Genomic DNA, 26,992 nt, shown 5'->3' with positions numbered 1-26,992 from the left:
TTGGCTACCGTCTCCTTGACATGGTAGTTTGATCTATTGAGTTACCGTCTTTCGACATGGCAATCGATTTTGGGTTTTGGTTTCCCCTCAAGTTGAAAAAATTCAACTTGGCCATTTGGGTCTTGGCATTAGTTTTGATTTGCGTTTTTGTTTTTTTGTTTTGGTTTGGTTTTAGTTTTGGTTTTGATTTTTTTGAGCTTTGAAGCTTTGATTTTTTTTGAGCGGAAATGTTGATACTTGTTTTTTTGTTTTTTTTAATATTTTCTTTTATTTAAAAAGAAAGGGAGCCCTTCCTGCAATTGATGATTGCTTGACAGGAAACAAAAAAGTAAACCCTAGCTCCCGTTGTGTGCCAGCTGGAATTTGCATATCTTCACCTTCTGTAGCCACAAATTTTGCAAGTTCTCTAGCAATAAAATCAAATAAATCTTCACATATCCCGATCATGAGATTTGGTGGAATTGAAACCTCTTGAAATTCTTTTTTCACATTATCAACATCACCCAATTTCACACGAAGAACACGGAAATTTGTACCACCAAGATCAAGAGCGTAAAAAATTCCAGTTTCATCCCCAGTGGGAAGATTGTCAACATAGTTGATTAACATCTTGAGTTTGCTACCGCCATCAAAAGCAAGTCCGGCGTGCATCTCCACCGTCATGGCGTCAGCAACCTGCCGGAGTTTTGAAACCGGAGTTGCACACTTCTCTTCAAACTCTTTAACAATATCCATTGCTTTAGCCCACTTGCAGGAGTTCTGCATCCGGTAACGCACCACCAGAACCACCGCCGCAGTCACCGCGGCGGCACCCACCACCGCCGCCGCTACCGCTACCTTACCCATGATCTCAAATTAAAGAAAGATGATTTTTTTGAAAAAAAAAGATTGAATTTTTTTGGGTTTAATTGGGGATTTGATGGTAAAGATTTGAACTTTGTTGAGTTTGGTTTGTGGGTTATGAAAGCGGGATTGATCCTGATGATCTGAATAGATTTAGGAACAAGAACGAGTGTTCGTGAGGATGGTTCGTTGGGGGCAACCAAGATTGTGAGGACGAAGACTGTTATTATGGAACGGATCTCTGACCTTTTTTTCGAAACTTGATTTTGATTTTGGATCTGGACGATCTGGGCCGATGTGAACCTATGAAGAAGGAGCAACGAAGAAACAGAGAAATCACAGATTTGAAAGGTTTGGTCGAACGGTTTGTTGAACGATTGATTTGATCGAACGTTTTTGGGGTTTTGGTTTTTTTTTTTTTGGTTGGAGATTTGATATTCCAAAGTTTGTTTTTGGTCTTACTGATTTGAGATTGAAGAACAGAGCATCCACGGATCAGAAGAAACCTGCTCTGATACCATGTTGTAAATGATAATCAGAGACAAAGATAATCAAATGGAACTGATTTTATTGATTTGATTCTTGCATACAAAACAGGGAAAAACGAGCCTTTATTTATAGGCTTTACAAGAACAAATAAAAGGAAATACTTAAATATGGAGATGATGTTAGGGATCTTTTATTTTTCTAAATTATTTTTTTCTATTTCTAACAGATGCATCTTTGAAGGTCTTTCCCATGCGTCTAGAACTTCTCCCATGCATCTTTCATGCCGCATGTTTTTTTTTTGGGTTTCAGGGATGTGTCTTAAAGGCTTGAAGTGTGATATTATTTTCTGTTATCATACAAATGAGAGGTTACAACGTATATATAGACACTCAACTAACTCAAACTAACTCTAGTGCCACATCATCGAAACGCCACATCATCTAACTAACTCAACTAACTCAAACTAACTCAACTATATACACTAATATGCCCCCTCAAGCTGAACGTGGATCACCCATGTGAAGCTTGGATCTCAAAGTATCAAAACGAGCATGAGCTAACCCCTTGGTTAATAAATCGGCAATCTGATCCGTGGTGGAAACATGTCGAACTCGTAAAACCTCTGACAACACCATGTCACGAATAAAATGTAAATCAATCTCTAAGTGTTTCATACGCTGATGGAACACAGGATTGACTGTAAGATATGTGGCCCCAAGATTGTCACACCACAAAGTCGGTGGACAAGGTAAATCAATATGCAACTCATGTAATAAAGACATAATCCATCGAATCTCAGCAGCTGTATGAGCCAACACACGATACTCTGTCTCAGTACTAGAACAAGCCACAGTGCGTTGTTTCTTGGAACTCCAACTAACAAGATTGGGTCCAAGAAAAACATAATACCCAGTAGTCGACCTGCGATCATCAGGGCAACCTGCCCAATCAGCATCAGAATAAGCATGAATGTCAAGTCTAGCAGATCGACGTATACTCAATCCAAAAGAACTCGTGCCTCTAAGATACCGTAAGATCCTCTTGACCGCTGCCCAATGTCGGTCAGTAGGAGTCTGTAAAAACTGGGACACCTTACTAACCGCATATGCTATCTCTGGGCGAGTCAAGACCAAATACTGTAAAGCCCCAACAGTACTCCGATACAGAGATGGATCAGATAATGGAATACCAGTATGACGAGAAAGCTGGCGTCCAGAAGCAACAGGAGTAGGCAAAGGACGGCACTCAGAAAGACCTGTAAGATGAAGTAAATCAAGTAGATATCGCTGCTGAGAAAGATGTAAAATATCATCGGTGAAAGTAGCCTGATCCCCCAAAAAATAAGATAACTCTCCTAGATCTTTGAGTGCAAACTACGAATGTACCCGTGCAATCAAAGTAGTAACAAAAGTAGGAGAACTCCCAGTGATAATGATATCATCCACATAGATCAACACATAGCAAACAGTAGAATCAACTCTATATACAAAGAGGGATGTATCAGAGATGCACTGTGTAAAACCACTAGTAGTAAGAGCAGAACAAAGCTCGGAAAACCAAGCCCTATGAGCCTGCTTCAGACCATACAAGGCCTTCTGCAGAAGACAAACATGATCCGGTCTAGTGGAATCAACAAAACCAGGTGGCTGAGACATGTAAACCGTCTCAGATAAGTCACCATGCAGAAAAGCATTGTTGACATCCACCTGTCGAATAGACCATCCTCGAGAGAAAGCAAGTGAAAGGACAAGCCGAATGGTAGTAGGTTTGACCACTGGACTAAAAGTCTCAGTATAGTCAATACCCTCAGTCTGATGAAAGCCCTTGGCGACAAGCCGGGCTTTATATCGGCTAACAGACCCATCTGGATTGCGCTTAATCCTGTAAACCCACTTGCAACCAACAATGTTGGCATCAATGGGTGTCGGAACCAGACACCATGTCTGGTTGGCGGATAAAGCATCCATCTCAACACGCATCGCATCCCACCAAACTGAAAACCGCTGAGCCTGATGAAAAGTAGATGGCTCAGTAGTAGGAACTGTGGAAGCATGAAAAACAACATGATCAGGAAACTGTCGAGGATGTCGAGTGTGATCACGAGAACGAGTAACCATAGGATGACGAGTAGAAGTAGAAGAAGGAGGTGGTGGAGGAGGAGGGGGTGGTGGGGGAGAAGGAGGAGGAGAAGAAGAAGAAGAATGAGGAGAAGGAGGAGGAGAAGAAGGAGTATAGGATGGTGGAGGGACAAAAAATAACGGTAAAGAATCAGAAACAGGGGGAGAAGAAGCAGATGAACTACCAGGAATATCAAAAATCTCCTCATGAAAAACAACATGTCGAGAGGTATATGTACGATCAATAAGAGGATCATAACAAAGATAGCCACTATGGCTAGGAGCATATCCAATGAAAATACAAGGAGTGGATTTGGGTGAAAGTTTATCCAGTCGAGTATCACCGAGAAAAGGATAACACAGACACCCAAACGTGCGAAGAGAGGAATAATCTGGCTGAGAGCCAAACAAAACCTCATATGGAGAAGAATGATGGAGAACCGGTGTGGGTAACCGGTTAATAAGATACGAAGCAGTGGCAAAGGCGTCATACCAAAAACGCTTTGGTAGACGAGCATGAAATAACAAGGCACGAGCAACCTCAGACAAATGTCTATTCTTGCGCTCAGCCACCCCATTTTGTTGGGGTGTATAAGGGCAAGAAATGCGATACGAGATACCGGCCTCAGAAAGATAACGAGACATGTCACCACGAGTGAGCTCAGGGGCTCCATCACACTGAAGGCTCAAAATAGAACAAGAAAATAACTTTTCGACAAAAGGACGAAAGTGTCGAAAAGCATCAACAGCCTGTGAACGACACGTCAATGGATACATCCATGTAAATCTACTATAATCGTCAATGAATGTAATGAAATAACGATAACCCGAACGAGACATAACTGGTGCTGGTCCCCAAATATCACAATGAACAATATGTAATGGATCAAGAGAATGTGATACAACTGTAGTAAAAGGTAATCGAGTAGATTTAGAAGTACTACATGCATTACAAACATTATTCACTGTTTTAGTTTTCAAAGGTAAAAATGAAAGTCTAGATGAAACGGCATCAGATGGATGTCCCAATCTAGAGTGCCAAATCTCTCGAGATGCAGAGAAAGTAGCAGAGAGTGAGTAAAGCTGGTGGGGACTAACATGCATGTGGTGGAGGACCTGTCCCGTGAGTGTCTGAAAAGACAATCCAAAGTGAGAATATATAACAGCAATCGGGTGATCTATAACAAGCTGTGTAATGGAAAGTAGGTTCTTGGCAAGACCAGGAACCACTAAAACATAACGAAGTAGAAGAGTACAAGTAGATAAGCGAAGTAAAGCAAAACCGATATGAGATATAGGTAAGGGAGTACCATCACCAATAACAACTCGCTCAGAACCCGTGTAGGGTGTAGCATCAAAAACCATAGATGGATCGGATGTCATATGAGCGGACGCACCGGAGTCAGGAAGCCAAGACTCAACTTGTTGACACGCGCTCGAAAGATCAGCATGAAACCCATAATGAAATCCACCATTTTCACCAGTTTGTTTTCCAGCCCATTGCTGGAAGTGATCAGATCCAAACCCAGGCCCAGCAGCAAAATTGTTTGTTCCAGAATTCAACACATGACCAGGCCCATTTGAAGCATGAAAGGCCCAACAGCAAAAGTATTCAATCCAGTAGGCCCAACCCCTAAAATTCCTTGGCCTGCTCCATTTAAACCATTTCCAATGAAACCCGATCCATTACCAACCATACCCGGTACTCGTGATCCATATTCATTACTAGTTCCAGAACCCCCAAAATAACCCTGCGAACCAAAATTAGGGTTCAAATGCAACATGTTCAACGAAGAATTAGAGTTCCAGTTTTGATTTCCAGAATCATATTCAGCACAATTAGCTTGAAATCGGCTTCCTCCTCGTGCACCACCACGAAATCCACCACGAAAACCACCAAGAAAATTATGACCACCTGTACGACCTCGAAAACCTCCGTGAAATCCTCCATTGTTCCGATTTTGTGAAGAATTTGCATAGCGGAAATAGAAATTAGATGCTGGATGTCCAAATTTTGAACAGATCTGGCACTGTGTTTGTTTAGATTCGGATTCAGAACCAGATCCAGATCCAGAATCAGATCGATGAGGAGGATTCGTCACATTAGCATTCATGGCAGTAAGAGGAACAGTATGAATGCTTTGCCGTTGTTTCATTCTTGCTTCATATGTAAGTAATTTTGATCTCAATTTAGCAAAATTTGGTTTATCAGTTGAGTTTTCAACATTTGTTACAAAATTTTCGAATTCAGGATTAAGTCCTTGTAAAATATGTAACACAAGCATGTCATCACTTATCGGATTTCCAATAGCATTCAACACATCAACAATTTCTTTGGCACTATTCAGATAATCGACTACTGACTTTGATTCTTGTTTTAACAAATGAAATTGAGTCATGTACCAGGATTGTTTAGCATAAACTTGTTGAAAAAATGACTCATCAATGGATTTCCAGAGAGCAGATGCTGATGAAGCATTCCGAGCAATGTGCATAAGCGATGGTGAAAGAGTAGCTGTGATTAAAGCCATTACATATCCATCTGATCTCATCCACTGCTCATAAGTTGCAAAACTCACATCAGGAACAACAGCTGTATCAGCATTCAGGTATTGAAGAAGACCTAAAGTTTTTAAAACTGTTGTTATTTGATGTCTCCAATTGAGAAAATTCTGATCATCGAGTTTTATAGACAGGAAATTGGTGATATTAGGTAGAGTATTCGAGTTTGATGAATTGCTGATAGACGAAGAGGAATCAGAGGTAGTATCAGCCATGAAATCGATTGAAAGAATAGAGAAGAAGAAATGAAGATTGAAAAGGAAAGAGTGATGACCGGAGAAGAAGAAGAGTGGCCGGAATCTTCGTCGGAAAAATTTGTTATACTGCCGGAACCCTAGGTATCAAAGCTCTGATACCATAAAGGCTTGAAGTGTGATATTATTTTCTGTTATCATACAAATGAGAGGTTACAAAGTATATATAGACACTCAACTAACTCTAGTGCCACATCATCGAAACGCCACATCATCTAACTCAACTAACTCAAACTAACTCAACTATATACACTAATTGTCTTTGAAGGTCTTTCTCATGTGTCTGGTACTTCTCCCATGCATCTGAGACTTCTCCTATGCGTCTTTCACGTCATATGTTCATTTTTTATTGGGTTTAAGTGACTTCGCTTCAAAGACACATCCCATGCCTAAAAGGTAGCTAGAAAAACGCATGGCCGGTTTTAAAAAAGAATATAGTTTCCCATAAAAAAAAAAAAAAGCACCGACTCACATTTCCTTCTTGTTTAAACCCAACGGTACTACAGTGGTTAACGTGGGTTGCAAGTATTAAATCGCCATACCACTCCATCCCAAACACACACACACACACACAACTCTCTCTCTCTCTCTCTCACACACACACACACACGCTTCGTGTTCCGCGATCGCTTGGCGCCATGGAGGAGGAGGTCGACGAAACAGAATCCGTGCATCAGGTATGTTTTCGACTAGTTATCACTCGTAATCTGTATAATATTCACTCGATCAGTTCGTTTCTTACATGCATTTGCATTTTCTGTAACCTAATTTTTCGCTGTTCCTTTTTTCATGTTATCCTTTGGTGATATCTTAATTAGGCGTTCTTCCTGCTGATATTTGATTTATTGTGCGTTGTGATTTCATATTCTATGTATATATAATTTTGGATGAACTATTGCAAATCGATTTCTGGTCAACTGCAGATTATTGTTATCATCGATAATTCAGTAGAATAAACTATTAAGTGAGCGATCAGTAAAAGAAGAAGATGAGAGAACAAGGAGTAATAGAATGATATATTAATAAGCCAATAAGGCCTTTTAAGAAATGGTCAAATTAGGCATTGCCACGTGGATAGGTACTCCTCCACATTTAACTAACTTTCGGATTAATAAAATGATAAAAAAAAGTTATATTAATTCGTGAAAAGTTATACTCTGCTGTTCGTCATTGATCCAAATTTGTTGTTAAAAAAAAGTGAAAATCATAAGGACCAAATTAATGCTGTTTATTTCACGAATTCCCGCCAAAAAAACTATATAATGTGCTTCCTGAGTGTTATTTTGTTTGTCCTAACATTTGATAATTCAATATTATGCTTGTGCTTGTTTGACACTAACATGGCTTTTCCATGCAGGTCTACATGGCATGCCTCATGCATGGTCATAGGTAAGCTATTTAGGCGAACACACCTCAATATTCGATAATCCTATTGCGATGGTATGCATTGTAATCCAGCCATTCTAGGTTAATAATTAGCATAATGTGCTCCAAATGCTAAGACTACCATCTTGATGAAATTTCAGTTTGTCATTATCATTGAATTGAAGTTTACATAATATTCTTGAATTTTACAATATCCTGCAGTTAACTTATTATGCAAATATGTTTTCAGAGTTGGAATTTCCTATTATGATAGTCTTACACGTGAACTCCATGTGCTGGAACTTTGGGAAGACGGTACTGCAGAGTTTCCTCTAATTGATATGGGTAAAAGATACTTTTGCTTGTTCTCTTAGATACGATATTTTATCCGAATTGGAGCCAACTTTGTTAGCTAATCAATAAGATTTGGATTTTATTTCCCGATATTGGGAGGATGTGGTCGCCCTTCCCCTTTTCAGTGTTAATTTTATTACCTCTTTCCACATAATGGATCAATATCTAACTGTAGGTAATTTAAACAACAAAATGTTAATATCATAGTTTTTTATAATGTCTCAGTCAAGTATCAGGTTAAGCCGTTGATCATATACACAAGTACCAAGAGTGAAGAATCTCTCTTAGCTGCTTTACAACAGAATGGTAATATCATAGTTTCCTTGTAGTCTTTATGCACATTGAGCTTGTGAAGTCTGTATTTACTCCTGTCAGTGATACAGATGGTGCAAGTGAGGCGCATACGGTGAAGCTTATGAAGAGTTCAGTATTTAGTTATGAACAAGCATGGCACAGGTGTAGTATACACTGAGAAGGTCTTAAATTATACAATTCCACATGCTATTTGGTTGCCGCCAAAATTTATAGTTAATGATAACTGCTTTTGAGGGTTGGACAAACAAACTTGTCAAGTAAATGGTTAATAATTCTGTCTACCTTTTAGCAAATATAAACATCTGGATTCGATAATAACAGTTCATGGGTATTAGTAAATACTTTCTTGACTTATATTTGTCATATAGCCAATGTTTCCTTATAATCTGTCTATATAGCTTTTGTTGTTTAAGTTGAACTATACAGATTTTAGTGAGTAAGATAGTTGACTGTTCTTAGATAATAGAGGCAAAGGAGTTAGTTTGATTACAGTCTTTTTAGTTGCATCTTTTCATTTTGCCTAATGATGTAGACATACTCTAATCTTTCTTCTTAATACCTTTTTTGATATTATCTCTCTTATTATATTAACACAGATTAGTATATCTTCGGGTAACTGGAATGGATGATGGGTTAAACGTCAAAGAAAGAATCTGCTTTGTAAGTTATCACATCATTTTACCAAGCTCCCCTCCTCCATAGGTTCATTGTTGGTTTGATGCATTTGTTAGTCATAAATGATATCAGCCCATACCATGTCTTCTTTATGTATTTGATTTCTATGATAGGCCGATGAAATCACATGGTTGTGTCATCATTTTACTTTTATTAAACTGTAGCTAAGTTCTATGATGGACATTGAGAGTGAAGTGCAAGTTCGTGCTAGTGGGGGTCTTCTTGCCATATTGGAGACCGAAAGAGTCGTGGACACCATTGAACAAAATGAGTGTGGGAGTGTATCAATTGCAATCAATTCTGTCATGCAAATTTCATTGTATCTTATCATAATCTTTTCTTTTTTCATACTAGAATCTACTGGTTCCTGCTATAGTTTTCCCATCTTAAATGCAGAAACAAATTCCTTAAAGTTGACTCTGCTGCTCACGAGGCATTGCAGATATTCCAAACCGACAAACATCCAAGCCACATGGGAATTGGTAGAGCAAAAGAAGGGTAATTTTTTTTCCTAATTCTGTTTTTTATGTCTCAAAAGTAAGTAATAATATTTGTTTATTTGCAGGTTTTCTGTATTTGGCATGATGAATAAGGTGTGGAAAATGCATTCTTCTTTTAAGTCTGCTTTTCCTTTAAATTTATTATCTGATCGATCTTTTCTACTTTAGTGTGTCACACCCATGGGTAAACGTCTTTTAAGGTAAACATTGATTTCCATGTTAATTTCAGTAATTATAAAACTTTACCTACAAGTCCGTACTGTTGGTGTTGAATGATTGTTGTTTTCGGTACCAGGACATGGTTTCTCAGGCCCATACTAGACCTTGACAACTTGAACAGTCGTCTTAATGTTGTATCCTATCTTTTGTATAGTATATGGAAGTTTAAGGATGACTAATACTCACTGGTCTGTGCTTTATTCCATATCCACAAAAACAGTTGTGACTTGTTTCCTTTAATAGATTCAGATATCGTTCTTTGTTTCATCTGAAGAACTTTTAACTTCTTTACGTGATACACTGAAATCTGTCAAGGATGTTCCGCACATACTGAAGGTGCAACACTTCTTTTTCTGTTTGATCACTATAGCTAGTGTCAAGTCTATTAATATACTATAACTGTATAAGAATTATTATTTCTGTATCTTTATCATGTATAAGTTTCTCTTCATCGTTTTCATTTCTTTGTCATGGAAGAAATTCAATTCCCCGAGTTCAGTATGCACCTGTGGTGATTGGACTGCGTTTCTAAAGGTAATCTTTGCTCTTTGTTCCATCCTTCTGTTGAAGTTCCACTTAGTAGTACTCATTTAACTGAATAGTGCATAGCGATCAAACTATATCCTATGTTTTTGGGCCGAAACACCTTATTATGTTAAAATCTGCTTCTGCAGTTGAATGATATAAACAACTGGTTTGCATTTATGCATCTGTTGTAGTTGTTGATTATTGACATGAATATTAGATGACAACTTGTGATGCATGCCTATACATTATATGGCTTTATTAACAACTTTTATATAACCATGTATGCTTTTATCTTGTAGAGCCTTTCTGCACTGCTGCATATCAACAAAATATTTGAACTAGGAATTTCTGAAAATCTTCAGGAGCAAGCTAACTATTTCAGTGTAAATATTGTTGAGAAGGTATTAATTAATTTTCCCAAGCATGGTATCCCTGCAGTATTTTGTCATTTTTACCATACTGTCGCTTTAATTGACAGGTTATTAACCAGTTTTTGGGTTATGACAGGCTGCTTCATGCATATCAATGGATTTAGCTTATGTATATGAACTGGTTAGAAAGATATCTGTTTCTTCCTCCTCTAAGTTCTAGCTTAATGTTAAGTAATGTGGATAAATGATTCCCTGTTGAGTTTAACAGTTATTTTCTGATTTCTTGTTATATTTATAGGTAATTGGTGTTGTTGATGTAAACAGAAGTAAAGACAAAGGCTATGAGACAACTGTGAAAGATGGTTTTTGTGACGAGGTTTAGGACATTATCAGCGGCTTTCTTAACTACCCGTTTACTTCTTTATGTGTACGTTCCGTTCTCTTGACAAAACTTCTTTTCGTATTTAAATGCAGCTGGATGAACTGAGGCAAATATATGAAGAATTACCAGAATTTTTGGAAGAGGTGCTATTAATTAATTCACATTACAAATTGTTTTCTGGTTATACAAATGTTCTAATTGAGGCAGCATTGGAACATTAAACAAAATTATCAAGTAACTTTGGGTATCCATTGTGCTAATCTGATTATACGACTGCTCAACAGGTGTCATCATTGGAACTTGCACGTCTTCCTTACATGTCAAGAGACAAACTGCTTCCACAAGTTATTTATATAAATCAGATAGGTATGCTACATTTTTTTACCGTGTTTGATCTTTTACAGTTTATTAGACATTAATCAGCGTTACTTTATGATATTTAAAGGCTAGTTATATTATACTAAACAATAATATACATTACTTAAGGTATGAATTTTGAGAGATGACAAGCAAAGGGAAAAATTAACTCACAGTCCCACATCGACTCTATGAACAATAGCAGCTGAAGGCTGTGCCTATATAATGAGCGGCCCAGGAATGGTGAAAGCATACCTTTCTCGGCCTTTTGGCTAAGATCAAGTGTAGTATCTGTTCTTATCAGTTTAATATCTGATACGTGGGCCATCGGCCCACTCGATATTAATCTAATTTTTTATGGGGAAAGGCCCATCACAATAGCTTGCTATTGGGGTCTTTACGCGTCGCCTTGGTGTTGCACTACTGCCTTGGCCTGGCGCACCCCTCCAAACCCTAGTCAAGATTTTATAAATGAAAACACTTGTTCATAAATGTTATTTTAATTTTTTCGTTATCTTAGTGATAATCTTTAATTACTTAAATTATTGATTTTTTATATAAATTTTAGTATATATATTAATCAAGTTTTGTAGTTGAAAGAACTGCTGCTATCTATTGAATTAGTTGAAAGTACATTAAATTTCTTTTAGTTTTAGTGAAATTATGTATTACATTAATTAATACCTGAAAATTGATCTTTTAGAAACTGTTGTAAAGATCAATCAAAATCTGGAATTGAGTGGACTGTTGGCTTTTCAAACAAGTTGAGCTATTGTTTCTTAAATGTTGAAATTGAAGACGTCTTTTATGGTCTTACTTTCGATTAATGTTTCAAAATAGGATATCTGATGTGCATCTTTGAAGAAAAGCTAGATGAACGCATTTTAGAGGAACTTCAAGACTATGAATTTGCTGTAAGCTGGGTTATTTTAAGCATGTCCTGCTCTCGAAACGCTTTTTTCGGATCCTAATTTAGAAAACGCGTGTTCTGTTCCTAGTTCTCTGATGAAGATGGTGATGTTAAGAGGTTCTATTACCGCAATGCAAAGACAAGAGAACTGGACAGCCTTTTAGGAGACATATATCATAAAATTCTAGGTAATAAAAAAAGGATCATGTTCCTTTCTCGTATAGTCGTATTTGTTTAATGAAAATTATAAACAGATGCTTGAAACCAGTGAAATGAGTGTAAAAATTCATTGAAATTTTCATTCAGAAATTCCTTTTTCTGCACACAAATATACTATATATGCTGCGACTTTTGGAATTAAGTTGACTCTTCATGCTTATATATGTTTTAATAAAAAATTTCTCATTTCCTTTTTCTATTTACCCGATCCTTATCAAGACATGGAGAGAGCTATCACAAGGGACTTGGTGTCACATATTCTCGAGTTCTCGATGCATCTGCTCAAGGGAATCAATTTTGCAGCAGAACTTGACTGGTTAGATACATTCTTAATTTGTTTATTTCATTTTTCTTCATTTCCGTAGAAGGATTCTGTAACATGATATTTTGTATGTTCCTGACTATAATTGCTCATGGCTGTGTAGCTTTTTGTCATTGGCATTGGTTGCTCGTCAAAACAATTACGTAAGGCCCATACTGACTGCTGAAGCTGTGCTTGATATTCGTAACGGAAGGTCAGAACTTTTTATTTATACTTTTTTTTTTCTCTTCAAAAATACAAATATGATATTCTTCAAGCCGCCCTTTTCATAATCGACTGCTTAAGTGAATCTGCTTAAGTGAATTCATATGCATTTAAGTAGAGAGTAACATATAGCTGGTTGTAGACATGTTTTGCAGGAAATGACAGTTGACACTTTTATTCCTAATGATACAAAGATTATTGATCAGGGTATTGTTTCTTAGTTTATTTGGATTTAGATATCGTTTATTACATCATAACGTTTCATTTATGATTTTTTCATATTTCATTTTTTCAGGGAACGTTCATATAATTACAGGACCTAATTATTCAGGAAAAAGCATATATATAAAGCAGGTTATATCTATATAGCATATGTTTCTATTTTCATTTGTTTCATATAAACTTTCACATAGAGTCCTATGAAGCCCGTGTTCAACGGTCACGGAAAATCAAAAGTTATCATGGTTGATTTTTTCTAATTCAACAATCACATTGTCATTAAAAATTAAAATGCAGGTAGCATTAATAGTTTTTCTTGCCCACATTGGAAGTTTTGTTCCAGCAGATGCTGCGAAAGTGGGCTTAACTGATAGGTTGGGTTTTTTTAATCCTTTTTATTTTATATGCGATTATAATAATCTTGAAATGAGTTTATTACTAATAGAAGACTGACCACCATAAATGGCAAATGATAGAATTTTCTGTGCCATGGGAAGCAAGCTTATGACTGCGGAACAATCCACATTCATGATTGATTTGCACCAAGTTGGAATGATGCTAAGGTATCTGTTATGTAAACTGAATGAGATCTCACCATCCAATCAAATTTTTTTTTTGGAAGTTTATACTGATGTTAAAAACTTCAAAGGCATGCTACTTCTCGGTCATTATGTTTACTAGACGAATTTGGCAAGGGAACTCTTACTGAAGGTTAGTCATTAATTTTCCATGTTTAATCGATTTTGTATTGTACACTAATCATGCTCATATTTTTTCTAGATGGTATCGGTCTGCTTGGTGGAACTATTGATCATTTTATCTCGATGTATGCTCCTCCGAAGGTTTGTTACTCTTTAAATGTCACTCATTTATCATATGAGACTGTTCCCTAGTTGTACTCATGCACTTATGCTGCAGGTTCTAATTTGCACTCACTTGACCCAGATATTTGTTGATAGTCATTTATCTCAGGTATGCAATACAATAACTTTGAAAGATTTATAGTTTCTTGAGCATATCCATGTGTGACGGTTTAATGTTTCTAATCATTGACAAACACCAGTCAGATAAAGTCAAATACTACACCATGAGTGTGCTAAGACCTGACAACAGTAATGAAGCCCTCGAGGAAATTGTATTTCTATATAGGTAAATCATCAACGCTTTAAAACTTAACCTTGTTAGCATGTGCAGTTAATCTGACTTCTTGTATATGTTAGGCTGGTTCCTGGACATACACTTCTTAGTTATGGTGAGTTAATATTTGATTTTCACTTGTATCTCGGTTTTTATATCTTCGTTTTTGTCACTCACTTTAATTCTTGTTTCAGGACTTCATTGTGCTCTACTTGCCGGTATGTTTCAACCATGCTACATTAAAATAAAAGACACCGAGTAAATTTTATACCCTCGGATATCATTTTACCAATTACTACGATATATTGCCCAAATACTCTTAGTATATTAAGAATGTAAGGAAATCATACTTTGATAGAAATAGAACCTGTACTTAGGGGTCGAAACGAGCCAAAGCGCTCACAAGCTATCGACATCGGCTTGTTAAAAGCCCAAAAGCTTGAATAGAGCCGAGCATAAACGAGCTCGAGCCATACCTCAAGCCTAAAAATAAGCTTGTTTAATAAATGTGCCCAAGCTTCACTTATCGAACTCGAGTAGGCTTGCGAGCGGTATACTTTTTTATATATTTACATAATAGTTATTATTATTATATATTTTTGTAATAAAAACAGCTAAATAATATATATATATAAAAGATCTGTATGTAAACAAATTAATAAAATAATTCATAAACAATAAACGACCCAAGCTCGAGCCCAACTTGTGAGATCCAGAGCTCGGCTCATTTACCCCCTACCTGGCAGAAGTAGAGGGGGTCTTTGGCTGTTGACTCTCCGACCAGCTAAATTTTCTATTAATAGGGGTTTCCATTATCATTTTCTTGTGGTTTGACCTCTCAAATTGTCATGGTAGAGTACTAGAAGCAAATGCAAAAAAGGTATCTGTTGTGACCCTAACAAAAAATTTCTCCCCCAACCGAAGGAAAACGTGTGAATTTTGGTTTAGAGGGAAATAATTATTGTACAAGGTCATTCCGTTTCTTCTTTTTATCGGGCTTGCAATATCATACAATCTTGTAGGTGTTCCTCAAGAAGTAATTAAGAGAGCGGCGTTTATATTGGATGCTACCACTAAAGGTATACATATCGATCGCGCATGTGATGAAAAGATAACAGCTCAAGATGAGCTATATAAGGTGCCATATTCATAAAGATTATATGTTTGCATTCCAGTTGTGTTTATCTGCTAGCTCCATATTAACTTTAGCGATATGAATCAAATGACAGAATGCTGTGGAGAAGATGGTAGCTTTCGATGCTATCAATGGCGATTTGTCTCTGTTCTTTCAAGATATGTGTCCTGGTCAACAATGATTTTGTACCTCAAATCATATTTGGTACTGTTCAAAATGGTATGTAGATTTTTTGCTCAACTTTAGTCTCTTAGCGTTATGATGGGGCAAACAAACAAGAACAACAGAGGATTACAACATCGTTTAACAAAACATTAGGCATAGATTGCAAAACTTATATCTTTAATGACACGATAATGAGGATCGATTATATATGTATGTGTGTCCGACCATGAGACGTTTAGTGGAGGCACACCTGTAAAAGCACCCTGAAAGAAAATTGATGAAATATCTAATGTTCAACAATTACATACATCTCTCTTTATAGGATAAATATAAATCAGGCAAGTCGAGCCTAAAACACCTCAGGAATTAATTTGACTACCTAAACAAATGCGTAAAAATTATTGCAATCAAATATCCCATGTTTTACAACATAAAAATAATTTGAAATTGTAAAAATTAGGAAAAACTGTTGAGTTCCAACTTGGGGTTCCATATGATATGATGAGATTCGGATCCGACATTCTAGCCCAACCGTCTACGGCTGTTTGTCACATTATCCGGCCCAATGAGGCGTATATATCCAGTACTTACTGTAACTCCAACATATGTCATCCACTGCACACAAGAGTGTACAAATCATAGGTTTAGCAAAGTGATAAGCGTCAAACACATTTTACGCTAGTGAAAGCCTAACATCATAATCATACTATACAGTAATAAATGGGTGATTGGATATGCATTTTGAAAGTTATCATATGATATGGAATCAGTTGTTACAAACATATGTTAAAGAATGGAAAAAGGAACAAAAAGGTCATTTTTGCAAAGTATAGAGATGTTTTGTGGAATGGGAATGGAAGGAAGTCACTTAAATACTTTGTTTAAAAGTGGTAAAAAAAAAGGTAACAATACCCTTGGATAATCAGTTTTAGTTTTGTTGTGACTAGTACGAAACTGGTTATTCAAAGCCGATTTAAGTCGCGATATTAAAATATATAAAAGTTGCCGCATGTGGCTGGAAAATGCACACCTTCATAAAATAACCAGCACCTTTCTTTGACTAGAATAATATGGTTTATTGTTTCCAATCAGCCCACTTCACAGAATCTGTTGAGATCTTCCTGTTAGGGCCAGAACTGTTCGGAGAATTATGCCATACCATCTCCATCTAGCATAAACAAAAAAACATATTAATTAGCACAAGTCTTTGATGTATTCAAACATTATATAGTTGACAAATGGGTATGTCCGTCGGGAACGAGTTTGGGACAAAACAACAGGGAGCGGGTCAAAACAGGTTGGTTGACCATACCTCACCAATGATGACTGTGTCACCTTCCTTCACACCACGCTTAACTAACGACTTGTTAACACCACATGCCTCTAGCACATGCTGAAACCTTCTATCAGAATCCATATATCTATTGCAGAACAAGTAACTTTAAGTATCATTACAATTCACAACATTAACCAAAAAACAAGCAAAGTAAAATACAATTAGAATAAACTTACCTCCAATTAGTCATTTGAACAAACCGTTGCAAACCCGCGCCTTCAATATGCCATGTATTGGAGCTACTATCATGAGAGATCTCAAATTCATTTATGGGAGTCGTTCGTTGCTTTTTCACCATTTCAGCCACATGACTAAAATGCACCGGATCTCTCCAACCTACACAAGACAAAAATCATCAATATATATAAAAGAAAAACATCAAATGCTTATGAATTTAAGCTAAAAGATAAAAAAAATTGCTTACTATCTTCTTTTTTATCTTCAACTTGTTGGCGTATAAGCTCATAAGCAGCAGTAATTAATTCTCTAGTCCCTTGTCTATTTATTGCACTGATGCAAAAAGGTACAATCCCACGCGACTGAAGGTGTTTCCGGAATGATTCCCATTTTTCATATGCATCAGGGAGATCCATTTTGTTGTATGCAACTACATATGGTTTTTCAGCAATTTCAGGACTGAACATTTCCAGTTCAAGTCGAACTGCGTCGTATTCATACTCCGGTTGTTGAGATGAGCCATCAACAATGTGTACCTAAGCCTTCATTTTTATGATAAAATTATTAATTCGCAATAATATCTTAAAATGCATCAAACAGAAAAGCTTTTGAAATAATTACTAGATATTAGAGGTAGCCAAACGGGCTGGCGGGTCACGGGTTAAAACACTTTCTTATTACAATTTTTATCAATAATTAATGTTTTCAATAATAAAGTAAATTGCAGGTTGTATGCTTTAAAAATACGATTCAGCCAACTCATTTGACCCATTCATTTTCATCAAAACTTTTTTATTTGACCCACCAGTTTGGGATAAAACATAACCCAAATCGACCCATTCAAAACAAAATGGATCAAAACTGCCACTTATTAAACATTTTATTTGCCGGAATCGGTTCACGAACTGTTCATGAACACTTACCGAACGAGATTTTTTGTGTGTGTTCGTTTGTTAAGGAAATGTACTTGTTCATGTTTGTTTGTTAACTTTAGGCAACGGACGAAACGAACGCAAATGAGCACAAAATATTTAATACACTGACACTTATTAAACATTTTATTTGTCGGAGTTTTGAAGTATTTAAATAAAATATAAAAACTAAACACTAATGAACTATCGAACACGTTACCGAACGTTCACGAACGAACATAAATGAACAAACGCGGACTTTGTTCATGTTTGTTCATTTAACTAAACGAACGAAATTTCTTGTTCGTGTTCGTTTGTGTAATAAACGAACGAACTTCATTTAAATAAATGAATGAACTTCCTGCCGAACGGTTCACGAACACTTCGGCTAACATTTGGTTCATTTGCACCCCTAAACATAATATAACTAATATGTGTCTATGTAGATGATAATACGAGATTCAAATATGCAAAAAACTGAAGACTCACGGTGAAAGAACGCAACGGGTGACTTGATTGCCTTTATCAAGGCATTTCTCAGGGTTAGGATCGTCTTTTTTGCACTTCAAAAAGGCGATATTTTGGCCTCTGCATTTACCAGCGATATGCTTCGACGCTGACATCAGCACCGCCGATGTCGGAATCGGTTCTCCGACTTCATCTACCGCAGTTGCCATCTCAATTTGATATCGACTGGAAGCCCTATCAAGATCAGCATTAATAAATGAGGTCGTTGTGTTATCAAATTTAAACTAAAGAAATCATACTGAATCGAAGATGATCACGAAACGGAATTTTGATTAGGGTTTCCTCACCTTTTGTGTGAACGGTTGCCGGAAAGTGGTGAAAGCGAGTAGAATGAGAAGGCAGGGGTGGATTTTTCAAAGAGGACAAGAAAAGGGTGATCTTTTTTTTAACGGCAAACAAAATAAATTCTGAGGACTCTCGGGACATCTACCGGATCAAATGAAGTACTTCGAGAGTAACCCGAGTCCTCCATCAATTCTAGGGAAAACCTGGTAACTTACCCGCTCATAGGCACGACAGTGAAAGTACCAGTAAAACCCGTTTGGCTCAAGAAATCGAACCCAAATTTCCCTGGGTCTCTCATATCATTGTCCACCAGTGTCTCACTCTGCACCAAGTAGAAGTTGAACCTGCATCTCCTAAGAGAAATGTAAGCTTTTCTAAGAGGGGTGATCTATTAATCATACTTGAACAAAAAAAATCGAAAATAAACATTGAATTCAAAAGGTGCGGGTTGGATTAGCCGGTGTTTTTCGCTAAAATTATTGGCATAGTCTGCGCCTTTTACTAAAACGTGTAGACTAAGGTGCTATTTGTTTTTTAAGAGGTAAATGTCTGCAGTTTGCAGACCACATACTGTTTGTTTTTTAACGTATATGTAGACTTCTAAAATAAACTGTTAGTGGTGTACGGACGGTGGCGGTGGTAGACGATGGTGGTGGGTGGTGGACGGTGATGGTGGTGGTGATGGTAGGTGGTGGTGGGTAGTAGATGGTGGTGGTGACCTTAGAAGATCTTGGAAGTTGTTGGGCCAAGTCTGCACCAAGAAGAGCTCGCGTAGACGTTTTTTTTTAATAAAACATCTTCGGAAAAACAAACAATCCGCAGATGACAATGTCTGCGCGGCGCAGACATAAGAGCCGGCGCAGATCTTTTTTAGAAAAACAAACACCACCTAAATCTTAGTCATCTAAGCTGGCAAAGGTGATGTGTCGAATTTTAAACTTTCAGGTAGTGTTCGTGTTTCACATAATGAAATGAAATTTTGATGGAACTGAAATCTAGATTCCATTCCTTATGATCATCAAAAGAAGAAATTGCAATCTCCATTCCATTCTTGATTGTGTTCAGCAAAGGAATTAGATTTGAAATTGGAAATGAATTCCTTCAAATTCTTTTAACCAAAGGAACTCAAAATCTTTCCAAAATTTGGAGGAAATCAATGAAAGTCATTGGAATCTTCAACCGGTCACCGATGTTGAAAACATCTCGATCGGACGAGTTCATTGGCGACCCACAATGCCCCGACCCACAATAATTCGACCCGATCAGCCCGCGTCGGCCATCAATATCTAAACGCGACCCGGCCTAAAGTCGACCCGACCCGACACGTCTCGACCTGACCCAGAACTTTGTCGACCAGAAACGTCTAGAACCGACTCAGCCCGCTAGACCTGAAACTGCCTGTTAATGACACGAAACATCTCGAACTGACTCGACCCAGTAATGCCCTGAAACGTCTCGACCGGTCCGTTAATGACCCGAAACGTCTTAAACCAACCCGTTAACGACCCGAAACGTCCTGATTTGGCTCGGCACGTTAACAACCTGAAATGTCTCGACTTGAACCGGCCCATTAACGACCAAAACATCACGACCCGGGCCGGCTCGTTACCGACCCAAAAAGTCTCATCCCGACTGGGTGTCGCTGCCCAAATACCTGATTGGCGAGCCGAGATTGGTAGATTCCCATTCATTTGCCAACCAAAACATTAAGAATGAAATTGAGATTTCAATTCTTACAAATTCCAATTCATATTTAAGTGTTTAAATTTCAAGTCCAATTTCTTCCCATTCTGATTTCTATACAAATTACAATTCCAATTAACACTACCTTAAAAGTTTAAAAACAATGTATATAAAGAAGAAAAAAGTCAACTATATCTAATTTTGTATTTATCCCGATTTATTATATAGGGAAAAAATCAAATAGGAAGTTAATTTTGGCTAGAGAGGATAGGAAGCCATAGAATTATGACATGTGACAATATTTAAAATAAAGAAAAAGGGTATTTTAGTCAATCCAACTCCTTCTTCTTCCTTTTTCAAAACCCAGTAACTTCAAAACCCACCATTTTCAAAACCCACCATCTTCAACCATTTCTTCACTTTTATCTCAATAATCACTACAGTATAGTGCGATTTTCATCACCAATCAATGATTCAAAACCCGATCAACGTGTTCTTCAGCTTTTTTCGAAGAAAACCCAGTTTAATTTCATTCAAAATCTTGTTTTTTCTGGTGATTTTGAAGATAATCACTCGATTTGTTCGATTCAATCGCTGATAAGTGTTTCTATCATTCAAATTTCGTCAATTGATGAAGAAACCACTTCGATCCATGTAAGAAATTCTTTAATTTCATTTTCACGATCTGGGTTTTTATTTAGTCATTGCGTTTTATGATCTTGGCGGGGTCCCAGGGGCGGCAGCCCCTGGCGGGGTCCAAGGGGCAGAAATTTTATTTCGATTAAATTGCTGTACTAAAAACGCATTAGAAAAATTAATTTTCCAGAAATTGGCTCATTTCGAAGACAATAATTCGTAGACAATTTAGACAGTTCACAGACAGTTCACAAACAGTTTTATGTGTCCATTGCGTTTTAGAAATAAGAGAGTTTTATGTGTTTTCTGGCTATTTCGTTTTAGAAAAAACACATTTTTAAGTATCTTTAGTCATTGCGTTTTAGGTAAAACACATTTTTGAAGTGTTTTTAGTCATTGCGTTTTAGGTAAAACACAATTTTAGGTGTTTTCAGTCCATTGCGTTTTACAGATAACACTTTCTTTTGTTTTTTTAGGTCATTGCGTTTTAGAAAACAGACATTTTTAAGTGTTTTCTGGCCATTGCGTTTTACAAATAAAACATTTCTTTGTGTTTTCTGGCCATTGCGTTTTAGGTAAAACACATTTTTATGTGTTTTTTGTGCATTGCGTTTTAGGTAAAACACTTTTTTATGTGTTTTCTGGCCATTGCGTTTTACAAATAAGACATTTCTTTGTGTTTTCTGACCATTGCGTTTTACAAATAAGTCATTTCTTTGTGTTTTTGGTGCATTGCGTTTTAGAAAAATGACATTTTTTAGGTTTTTTTTTCATTGCGTTTTACGTAACTGGTGGTTTTTCTATTGCGTTTTACGCAACTGAGTTTTATTTTTTTTTTAAATATAGCAATAGTATACTCGTTTTAAAGATTAAAAAACGCTCGTTTTTTTTGGTGCAATTTTTATAAAAAAATAATGTCGTATGAAAGAGTTATTAACGTTTAAAAAATGGGGGGGAATTGGAGGAGAGAGAAACTATTGGCTTGGATTGACTAGAATGTCCTTGAACAAACTCACGCGCCTCTTTTCTTCCTTTCAATTTCCCTGATTTAATCTTAGCCTTTGATTAACTTAATGGATGGTCAAGATCACTTCCTAGCCTTCCTATTTATTTCGAAATAAAAGGAGTGAATTATTATATGTTTGTTTTGAAGTTATAAAAAATAATAAATACTATTGCCAAAATCTATTAGTTTAAGTTTAAATAAAATAATAATGTTTACATTGTTTGTTTGGTTAAAGCTAAAACAATGGTTATTTTGTTTAGCTGTAGTTAAACAAATAAATATAGCAAGTCCTCGTTTATATACATCTAATTTTTTACAGTAAAATTTTTTTTATTTTTTGTTGTCTGTATGACTTAAACCCAAGACCTCTCCCTCTCAAACTGTAAGGACTTTATCTTTACCAATAAACCATCACTTAATTGGTAATATACATCTAATTTATTTACGGATCTATCAGTTGTTAATATGTGTGTTGGTACCTACCCATTTTACCACCTTTAATCCACACACTAAGTCTAATATGAAGATGTTACCAACAATACTCAAGATATCACTTTATTGGCATGGTGACTTCCTCATTGATTCAAGGATTTAACCCGCAAGCTATTTTCTGAAATGGTTTTACCAACTACCACTTTATGCTTCTTTTTCTTTTGTAGATAGTAGTATCATTGTAGCTTATAGTAGAAAAAAATCGATTACACCGACATGAGGAAAATGGTTATAACCATGGTGTGGTTAATTTATTTTATTAGCTGAATCGATCTAAAATTTGAAGTGAAGTAAAGGTGTTTAAGGTAATATTCATAATTGAATATGTGTCCCATACGAGTTCATCATGTTTTTTTATTGCTTTAAAGTTTTAAAGAATTTTAGACTCGCTTCATATCACACTTGATCTTGTATCAACAAAATCTTGTTTTTACCTTTTAAGTACATTTAATGACACATTCGGAGAAATATATCACACACAAGATGATTCAAACACTACTAACATACAATTTAATAAGGTATGTTATGTTAAAAGAATCTAAATATATACTGAGAATTAGAATCACCGCTCAAGAGAAAAACAACAAATTTTCTCAACAAGGTAAAACCTACAATCGAACGTTGACTAAAGAATATTGAACCACCATTTGAAGATTGGCAATCAATTTTTCTAAGATGAATCAGCTATTGCTTTTTATAACCGAAGTGTTTGATTATTGTTTGATTTAAGGCAATAAACAAAGCGACTCGTACTCACCCAAACTTATTTGCCTAGTAAAACGCCAACATCATTATCACTTGCAACTTCAACCAATCAAATATCCAACAAAATCCGAACACCTATCTCTTTAGTCAAAAATCCTTTATTTCAATCAAGATTTTAAGCTTCAAGCCATAACCTAAGCTCATCAAAAAGCTATCATTCTTGAATCAATAAATACGTAAATTAGTATAACAAACAACCCCCACAAGCTACAAATATGGGGTTTAACATGAATACGTGAAATGCACATACACATTGTCAATTGGTGCACACAACCATCACGTGCTCTAGTGGTGGTCACGGGTATTTAAGTTCCACCCATGGTGGGTCCGGGTGAGTTTTCCCTCTAGGTCTCAAGTTCGAGTTTGGGTGATAGGGGTTTCTTATTGAGGGGTTTAAATTGGGGATCTATTGTGCGAGGGGGCTCTATAGCGCGGACCCGGTTAAGACAACGTATGCTAGACCTCCCGACATTCGTGAATAATTCACACCTTTCATAAAAAAAAAAAAAAAAAAATTGGTGCACACACACATAGAGAATTAGGTTTCAAGCGTAAATCAAATACGCCTGTATAAATATGGGTTTCATACAAAATCAACTCCAAAATTGAGTTCCAATGCTGAATTAAATGCGCACACACACAACTTTGCAAAAAGCTTAAACATAAACACACATCACATGTGACCCTAAATTAAAGAACATAATTTAATCACATACAGAATTTATAAGGGTGTTTGTCAATGATTCTATTATCCCTCCATGGTTGTGTTGGAGCGGTAACAATTGATGTAGTTACGCTATTTCTCTCTCAGGACGAAAGGTGACTTACAATAAGGCTGGAGGGTGTGGTATAAAGCCTCTAGAGGCTTTATCACGCCACCTCAGCGTCACGTCATGTCCACGTCACACATGGAGCTTTAAGACTCATTCCTTTAACTTGCAGTGTGTGGTATAAAGTCTCCATCATCATTACCTAATTATTTTTTATTTATATATTTTATTTTTTTAAATTAAATGCCAATTTTAACAACTAAAAAATTAAAAAAAAAAAACATAATTTCATTAAAATAAAATAAAACATTACAAAGTCTTAAAAGAAAGTGTTTTGGGATTGTTTGGCGCACTTTGCCAAAACGAATGACTCGGATCCCACGCGTTTTTGGTTGTTGGGAAACATTGTGTGATTATTTAAAAGAAAGTGTAGAGATTTTGTATAAAGCGTGAGGAAGAAGGGATGAAAATTATGGAAAAAAGTTGGGGTATTGGTGAAATTTATAAAGTTTAAAATTATTATTTTTTATTTGAATGTTACCGTTGCAATGGTAACTTTGACCAAAACCTTCATCGATCAAAGCAATTCCCCATCGTTAACGTGCTGGCGAGCTTATGATGGCGTCCCCCTTTCACCGCCGCGGTGTGGCCGACAGCGCTCCCGGGGCGCTATGGAGGATGAGGTGGCGGAGTGACGTTAACCCACCTAAAGGGTGAGGTGTTTGAAGAGAAAGAGACGAAGAATTTCTGTTAAGATTTAAGGCATTATTATAATAGATAAAAAGATTATTTTAACGCGTGATTAAAAACTTAGGTTAAAAACATTGTGTAATTAATGATTTAGGGGCTGTTTGGCAACATCTGAATGGTTAAGTGCTGAACTAGTAAGAGGTCTGAACCATTAAGTGTTGAACCAGTAAGAGAAGAGGTCTGAACCATTAAGAGTCTGTATAATGATTAACCGTTCAGAGGGAAATGTCTGATCAATTTAAATTAGATGTCTTAACCATTCAGACATATACTCGTAAAACAAACTGTCTGAATCATTAAGTGCTGAATCAGTAAAAGGTCTGAACCATTAAGAGGCTCATTAAGAAGTAAACAAACAGCCCATTATAAAACGATAACTTTGGCTAAAAATCAAGGTTAAAATGTTATCCCTCGAATTTCAAACAAATACTTTTTAAAACCATAAGATTTATAGCAAACTTAACAACTCCAAAAGCAGCATTAAATAACTTTTTGTAAATACTTGTTTTCTAAAAAAGCATATTATTTGAACTAGTTGATTTTTCATTCGCGCGTTGCGGTGGGGATCTAATGACTGCAAAACGCGTGTCAGCAATGGCAAGCAGATAACGAATATCAAAACATAAATAAAAATGACGTGGTAAGGATTGTCACTCCGTCCTAAAAACGATTTTAAATAACCTAATATATAATAAAATGTCCTACATGTCCTACACGTTGAAAAATTGATTGTTTTCAGTTTAGTTATTACGGTGCTAACACGTTAAAATATGGATGAGCTCGGTACCGGTAACGACACTGAAAGTACCGATCCGGAAAATCATCGAAATTAGGCAACGGCGCCGAAAATGCTCCGTACAATACGGTATGGTACTTGAAGGTAAAAATAAATAAATACAGGTATGGTGCTAGATCGGTGTCGAACCGAAAGTAACGATTCTAAAAACGCCAAAAGGTGGGTTCCAAATTGGTACCGAAAATGATTAGGTATAGTAAATTTGGTACCGATACGATACCGGTTTGATTACAGGATTTGATACGATTTGCTCATCAATAATATAAATATCTAAGTTAATTTTACATGATACAATTCATTTATTACAGATAAAGACAAAAAAGAAAGCAAAATAAGTTGTTGTGTATTAAAGGGGTATGGTCCCAAAAACCCGCGCAAAACTTCCTCCGAGTCGCGCGAAGGACCATACTCCTTAATCAATTACATTTTCGACCTCAACCTCGCGCGGGTAGAGCAACACTCGCCAACGCCGCGCGGGGCTAAGCAAGACAAAGCAACAACTTAGCATCCTGAAGTCAAGCCTCCAAGCGCCCATACCTTGCGCAGGCCAGTTCCATGTGCAGCAAGAGCCGCGCAGGGATGCGGCGTAAAGACGTCTTAAAGTACAAAGGGTACAAGTGTCAGAAGAAAAGAGCCAATCCGCATTCTCCAGGCTCTGCTTAATCGTGCACCACGATCACCTGACGAGCAGGAGACGAAAAGTACTCAAGGACGCCTACGTGGCACCAATCATGGGGCAAAGACACCTGCACCACAATCTCCACTAACTGGCTGATGACAGAGTCTGACAACAGCGACACGTGGCTCCACTCATGGTGCGCCAGCACCGAGAAACGTCCAGAAGACACTAACGGTCGACACCAGTGAGACAATAGGCATATCCATTCTATTGTCGTCTTCCGGCCCAAGGCCCATAAGCCCACATCCTTCACACCACTCCGGCTATAAATAGAACACTTCATTCACAGGTTGATTCATTCTATTCCCTCTACTCTCACTCATTACTCACTTTAATCTCCTCGAGATAGTTACTTATTCTCACGCCAGAGCCTGGTTAAGAGGGAAACCCCCATATTCCCCTCTTAACGAGCTAACGGTGTTCTGTTTTGCATGATAACCAGTCACTAAGGAGCTCAAGAAACCAACGAAGATTTACCCTTATGGTAGAAACATAAACCAAACTAATTATCCCTAAGATTAGTTACGTGTTTCTTC

The 26,992-nt window shown here is 36.8% G+C and overlaps 3 protein-coding genes and 1 non-coding gene across 8 annotated transcripts; 2 read left to right on the top strand and 2 right to left on the bottom strand.

Moving 5' to 3' along the window:
- Nucleotides 1–267: 267 nt before the first annotated feature.
- LOC110932197 (hexokinase-1-like) lies at nucleotides 268–846 on the bottom strand. Its single transcript, XM_022175549.1, has one exon. It carries the CDS (start codon nucleotides 844–846, stop codon nucleotides 268–270), a length of 579 nt encoding a protein of 192 aa, XP_022031241.1.
- A 5,972-nt stretch (nucleotides 847–6,818) lies between these two features.
- Nucleotides 6,819–18,623, top strand: LOC110929931 (DNA mismatch repair protein MSH5). Of its 3 annotated transcripts, none has more exons than XM_022173120.2 (34): nucleotides 6,819–6,942; nucleotides 7,623–7,654; nucleotides 7,881–7,945; nucleotides 8,210–8,290; nucleotides 8,368–8,440; nucleotides 8,896–8,959; nucleotides 9,139–9,293; nucleotides 9,371–9,472; nucleotides 9,540–9,567; nucleotides 9,643–9,674; nucleotides 9,770–9,827; nucleotides 9,943–10,029; nucleotides 10,171–10,227; nucleotides 10,521–10,622; nucleotides 10,729–10,773; nucleotides 10,891–10,968; nucleotides 11,067–11,117; nucleotides 11,259–11,340; nucleotides 12,172–12,245; nucleotides 12,330–12,429; nucleotides 12,680–12,776; nucleotides 12,886–12,975; nucleotides 13,129–13,193; nucleotides 13,282–13,340; nucleotides 13,503–13,579; nucleotides 13,682–13,768; nucleotides 13,855–13,916; nucleotides 13,986–14,047; nucleotides 14,124–14,177; nucleotides 14,269–14,354; nucleotides 14,426–14,457; nucleotides 14,537–14,560; nucleotides 15,365–15,480; nucleotides 15,572–15,826. In XM_022173120.2, the coding sequence occupies exons 1-34, from the start codon at nucleotides 6,904–6,906 to the stop codon at nucleotides 15,656–15,658; spliced, it is 2,403 nt and encodes an 800-aa protein (XP_022028812.1). In that variant the 5' UTR covers nucleotides 6,819–6,903; the 3' UTR covers nucleotides 15,659–15,826. The 3 variants fall into 3 exon arrangements, with proteins under 3 accessions (XP_022028812.1, XP_022028811.1, XP_035843444.1); XM_022173119.2 differs by having other exon boundaries at nucleotides 7,881–7,975; XM_035987551.1 differs by lacking the exons at nucleotides 15,365–15,480; nucleotides 15,572–15,826 and adding an exon at nucleotides 18,513–18,623 and having other exon boundaries at nucleotides 7,881–7,975.
- LOC118491043 lies at nucleotides 11,583–11,778 on the top strand. Its single transcript, XR_004890268.1, has one exon. It is a non-coding gene; the product is annotated as a U2 spliceosomal RNA (small nuclear RNA).
- On the bottom strand, nucleotides 15,889–18,890 carry LOC110941503 (GTP-binding protein OBGC, chloroplastic). 3 transcript variants are annotated; one of them, XM_035987554.1, is made up of 7 exons: nucleotides 18,834–18,890; nucleotides 18,556–18,768; nucleotides 17,403–17,697; nucleotides 17,155–17,314; nucleotides 16,955–17,063; nucleotides 16,673–16,810; nucleotides 15,889–16,257 (listed from the first exon to the last, which is right to left on the bottom strand). In XM_035987554.1, the coding sequence occupies exons 3-6, from the start codon at nucleotides 17,620–17,622 to the stop codon at nucleotides 16,718–16,720; spliced, it is 582 nt and encodes a 193-aa protein (XP_035843447.1). In that variant the 5' UTR covers nucleotides 17,623–17,697; nucleotides 18,556–18,768; nucleotides 18,834–18,890; the 3' UTR covers nucleotides 15,889–16,257; nucleotides 16,673–16,717. The 3 variants fall into 3 exon arrangements, with proteins under 3 accessions (XP_035843447.1, XP_035843445.1, XP_035843448.1); XM_035987552.1 differs by having other exon boundaries at nucleotides 18,556–18,890; XM_035987555.1 differs by having other exon boundaries at nucleotides 15,901–16,257; nucleotides 16,693–16,810; nucleotides 18,556–18,890.
- Between the last annotated feature and the right edge of the window lie 8,102 nt (nucleotides 18,891–26,992).

The sequence above is a fragment of the Helianthus annuus genome, chromosome 3 (assembly GCF_002127325.2).
Source record: "Helianthus annuus cultivar XRQ/B chromosome 3, HanXRQr2.0-SUNRISE, whole genome shotgun sequence".
Taxonomy (NCBI): Eukaryota; Viridiplantae; Streptophyta; class Magnoliopsida; order Asterales; family Asteraceae; genus Helianthus; species Helianthus annuus.
The sequence above is the reverse complement of the archived record's forward strand: the minus strand, read 5'-3'. Positions and strand labels throughout refer to the sequence as shown.

Bases quoted from the DNA above. Each gene is read 5' to 3' on its own strand.
- LOC110941503 (XM_035987552.1), bottom strand. From the start codon at position 17,622: ATGTTCAGTCCTGAAATTGCTGAAAAACCATATGTAGTTGCATACAAC. The intron at 17,064-17,154 runs GTAAGTTTATTC...GTTCTGCAATAG, and splicing joins GTTCAAATGACTAATTGGAG to ATATATGGATTCTGATAGAA. The intron at 16,811-16,954 runs GTATGGTCAACC...TGTTTATGCTAG, and splicing joins ACACAGTCATCATTGGTGAG to ATGGAGATGGTATGGCATAA.
- LOC110929931 (XM_022173119.2), top strand. From the start codon at position 6,904: ATGGAGGAGGAGGTCGACGAAACAGAATCCGTGCATCAG. The intron at 12,246-12,329 runs GTAAGCTGGGTT...TTCTGTTCCTAG, and splicing joins TTCAAGACTATGAATTTGCT to TTCTCTGATGAAGATGGTGA. The intron at 13,769-13,854 runs GTATCTGTTATG...AAAACTTCAAAG, and splicing joins CAAGTTGGAATGATGCTAAG to GCATGCTACTTCTCGGTCAT.
- LOC110932197 (XM_022175549.1), bottom strand. From the start codon at position 846: ATGGGTAAGGTAGCGGTAGCGGCGGCGGTGGTGGGTGCCGCCGCGGTG.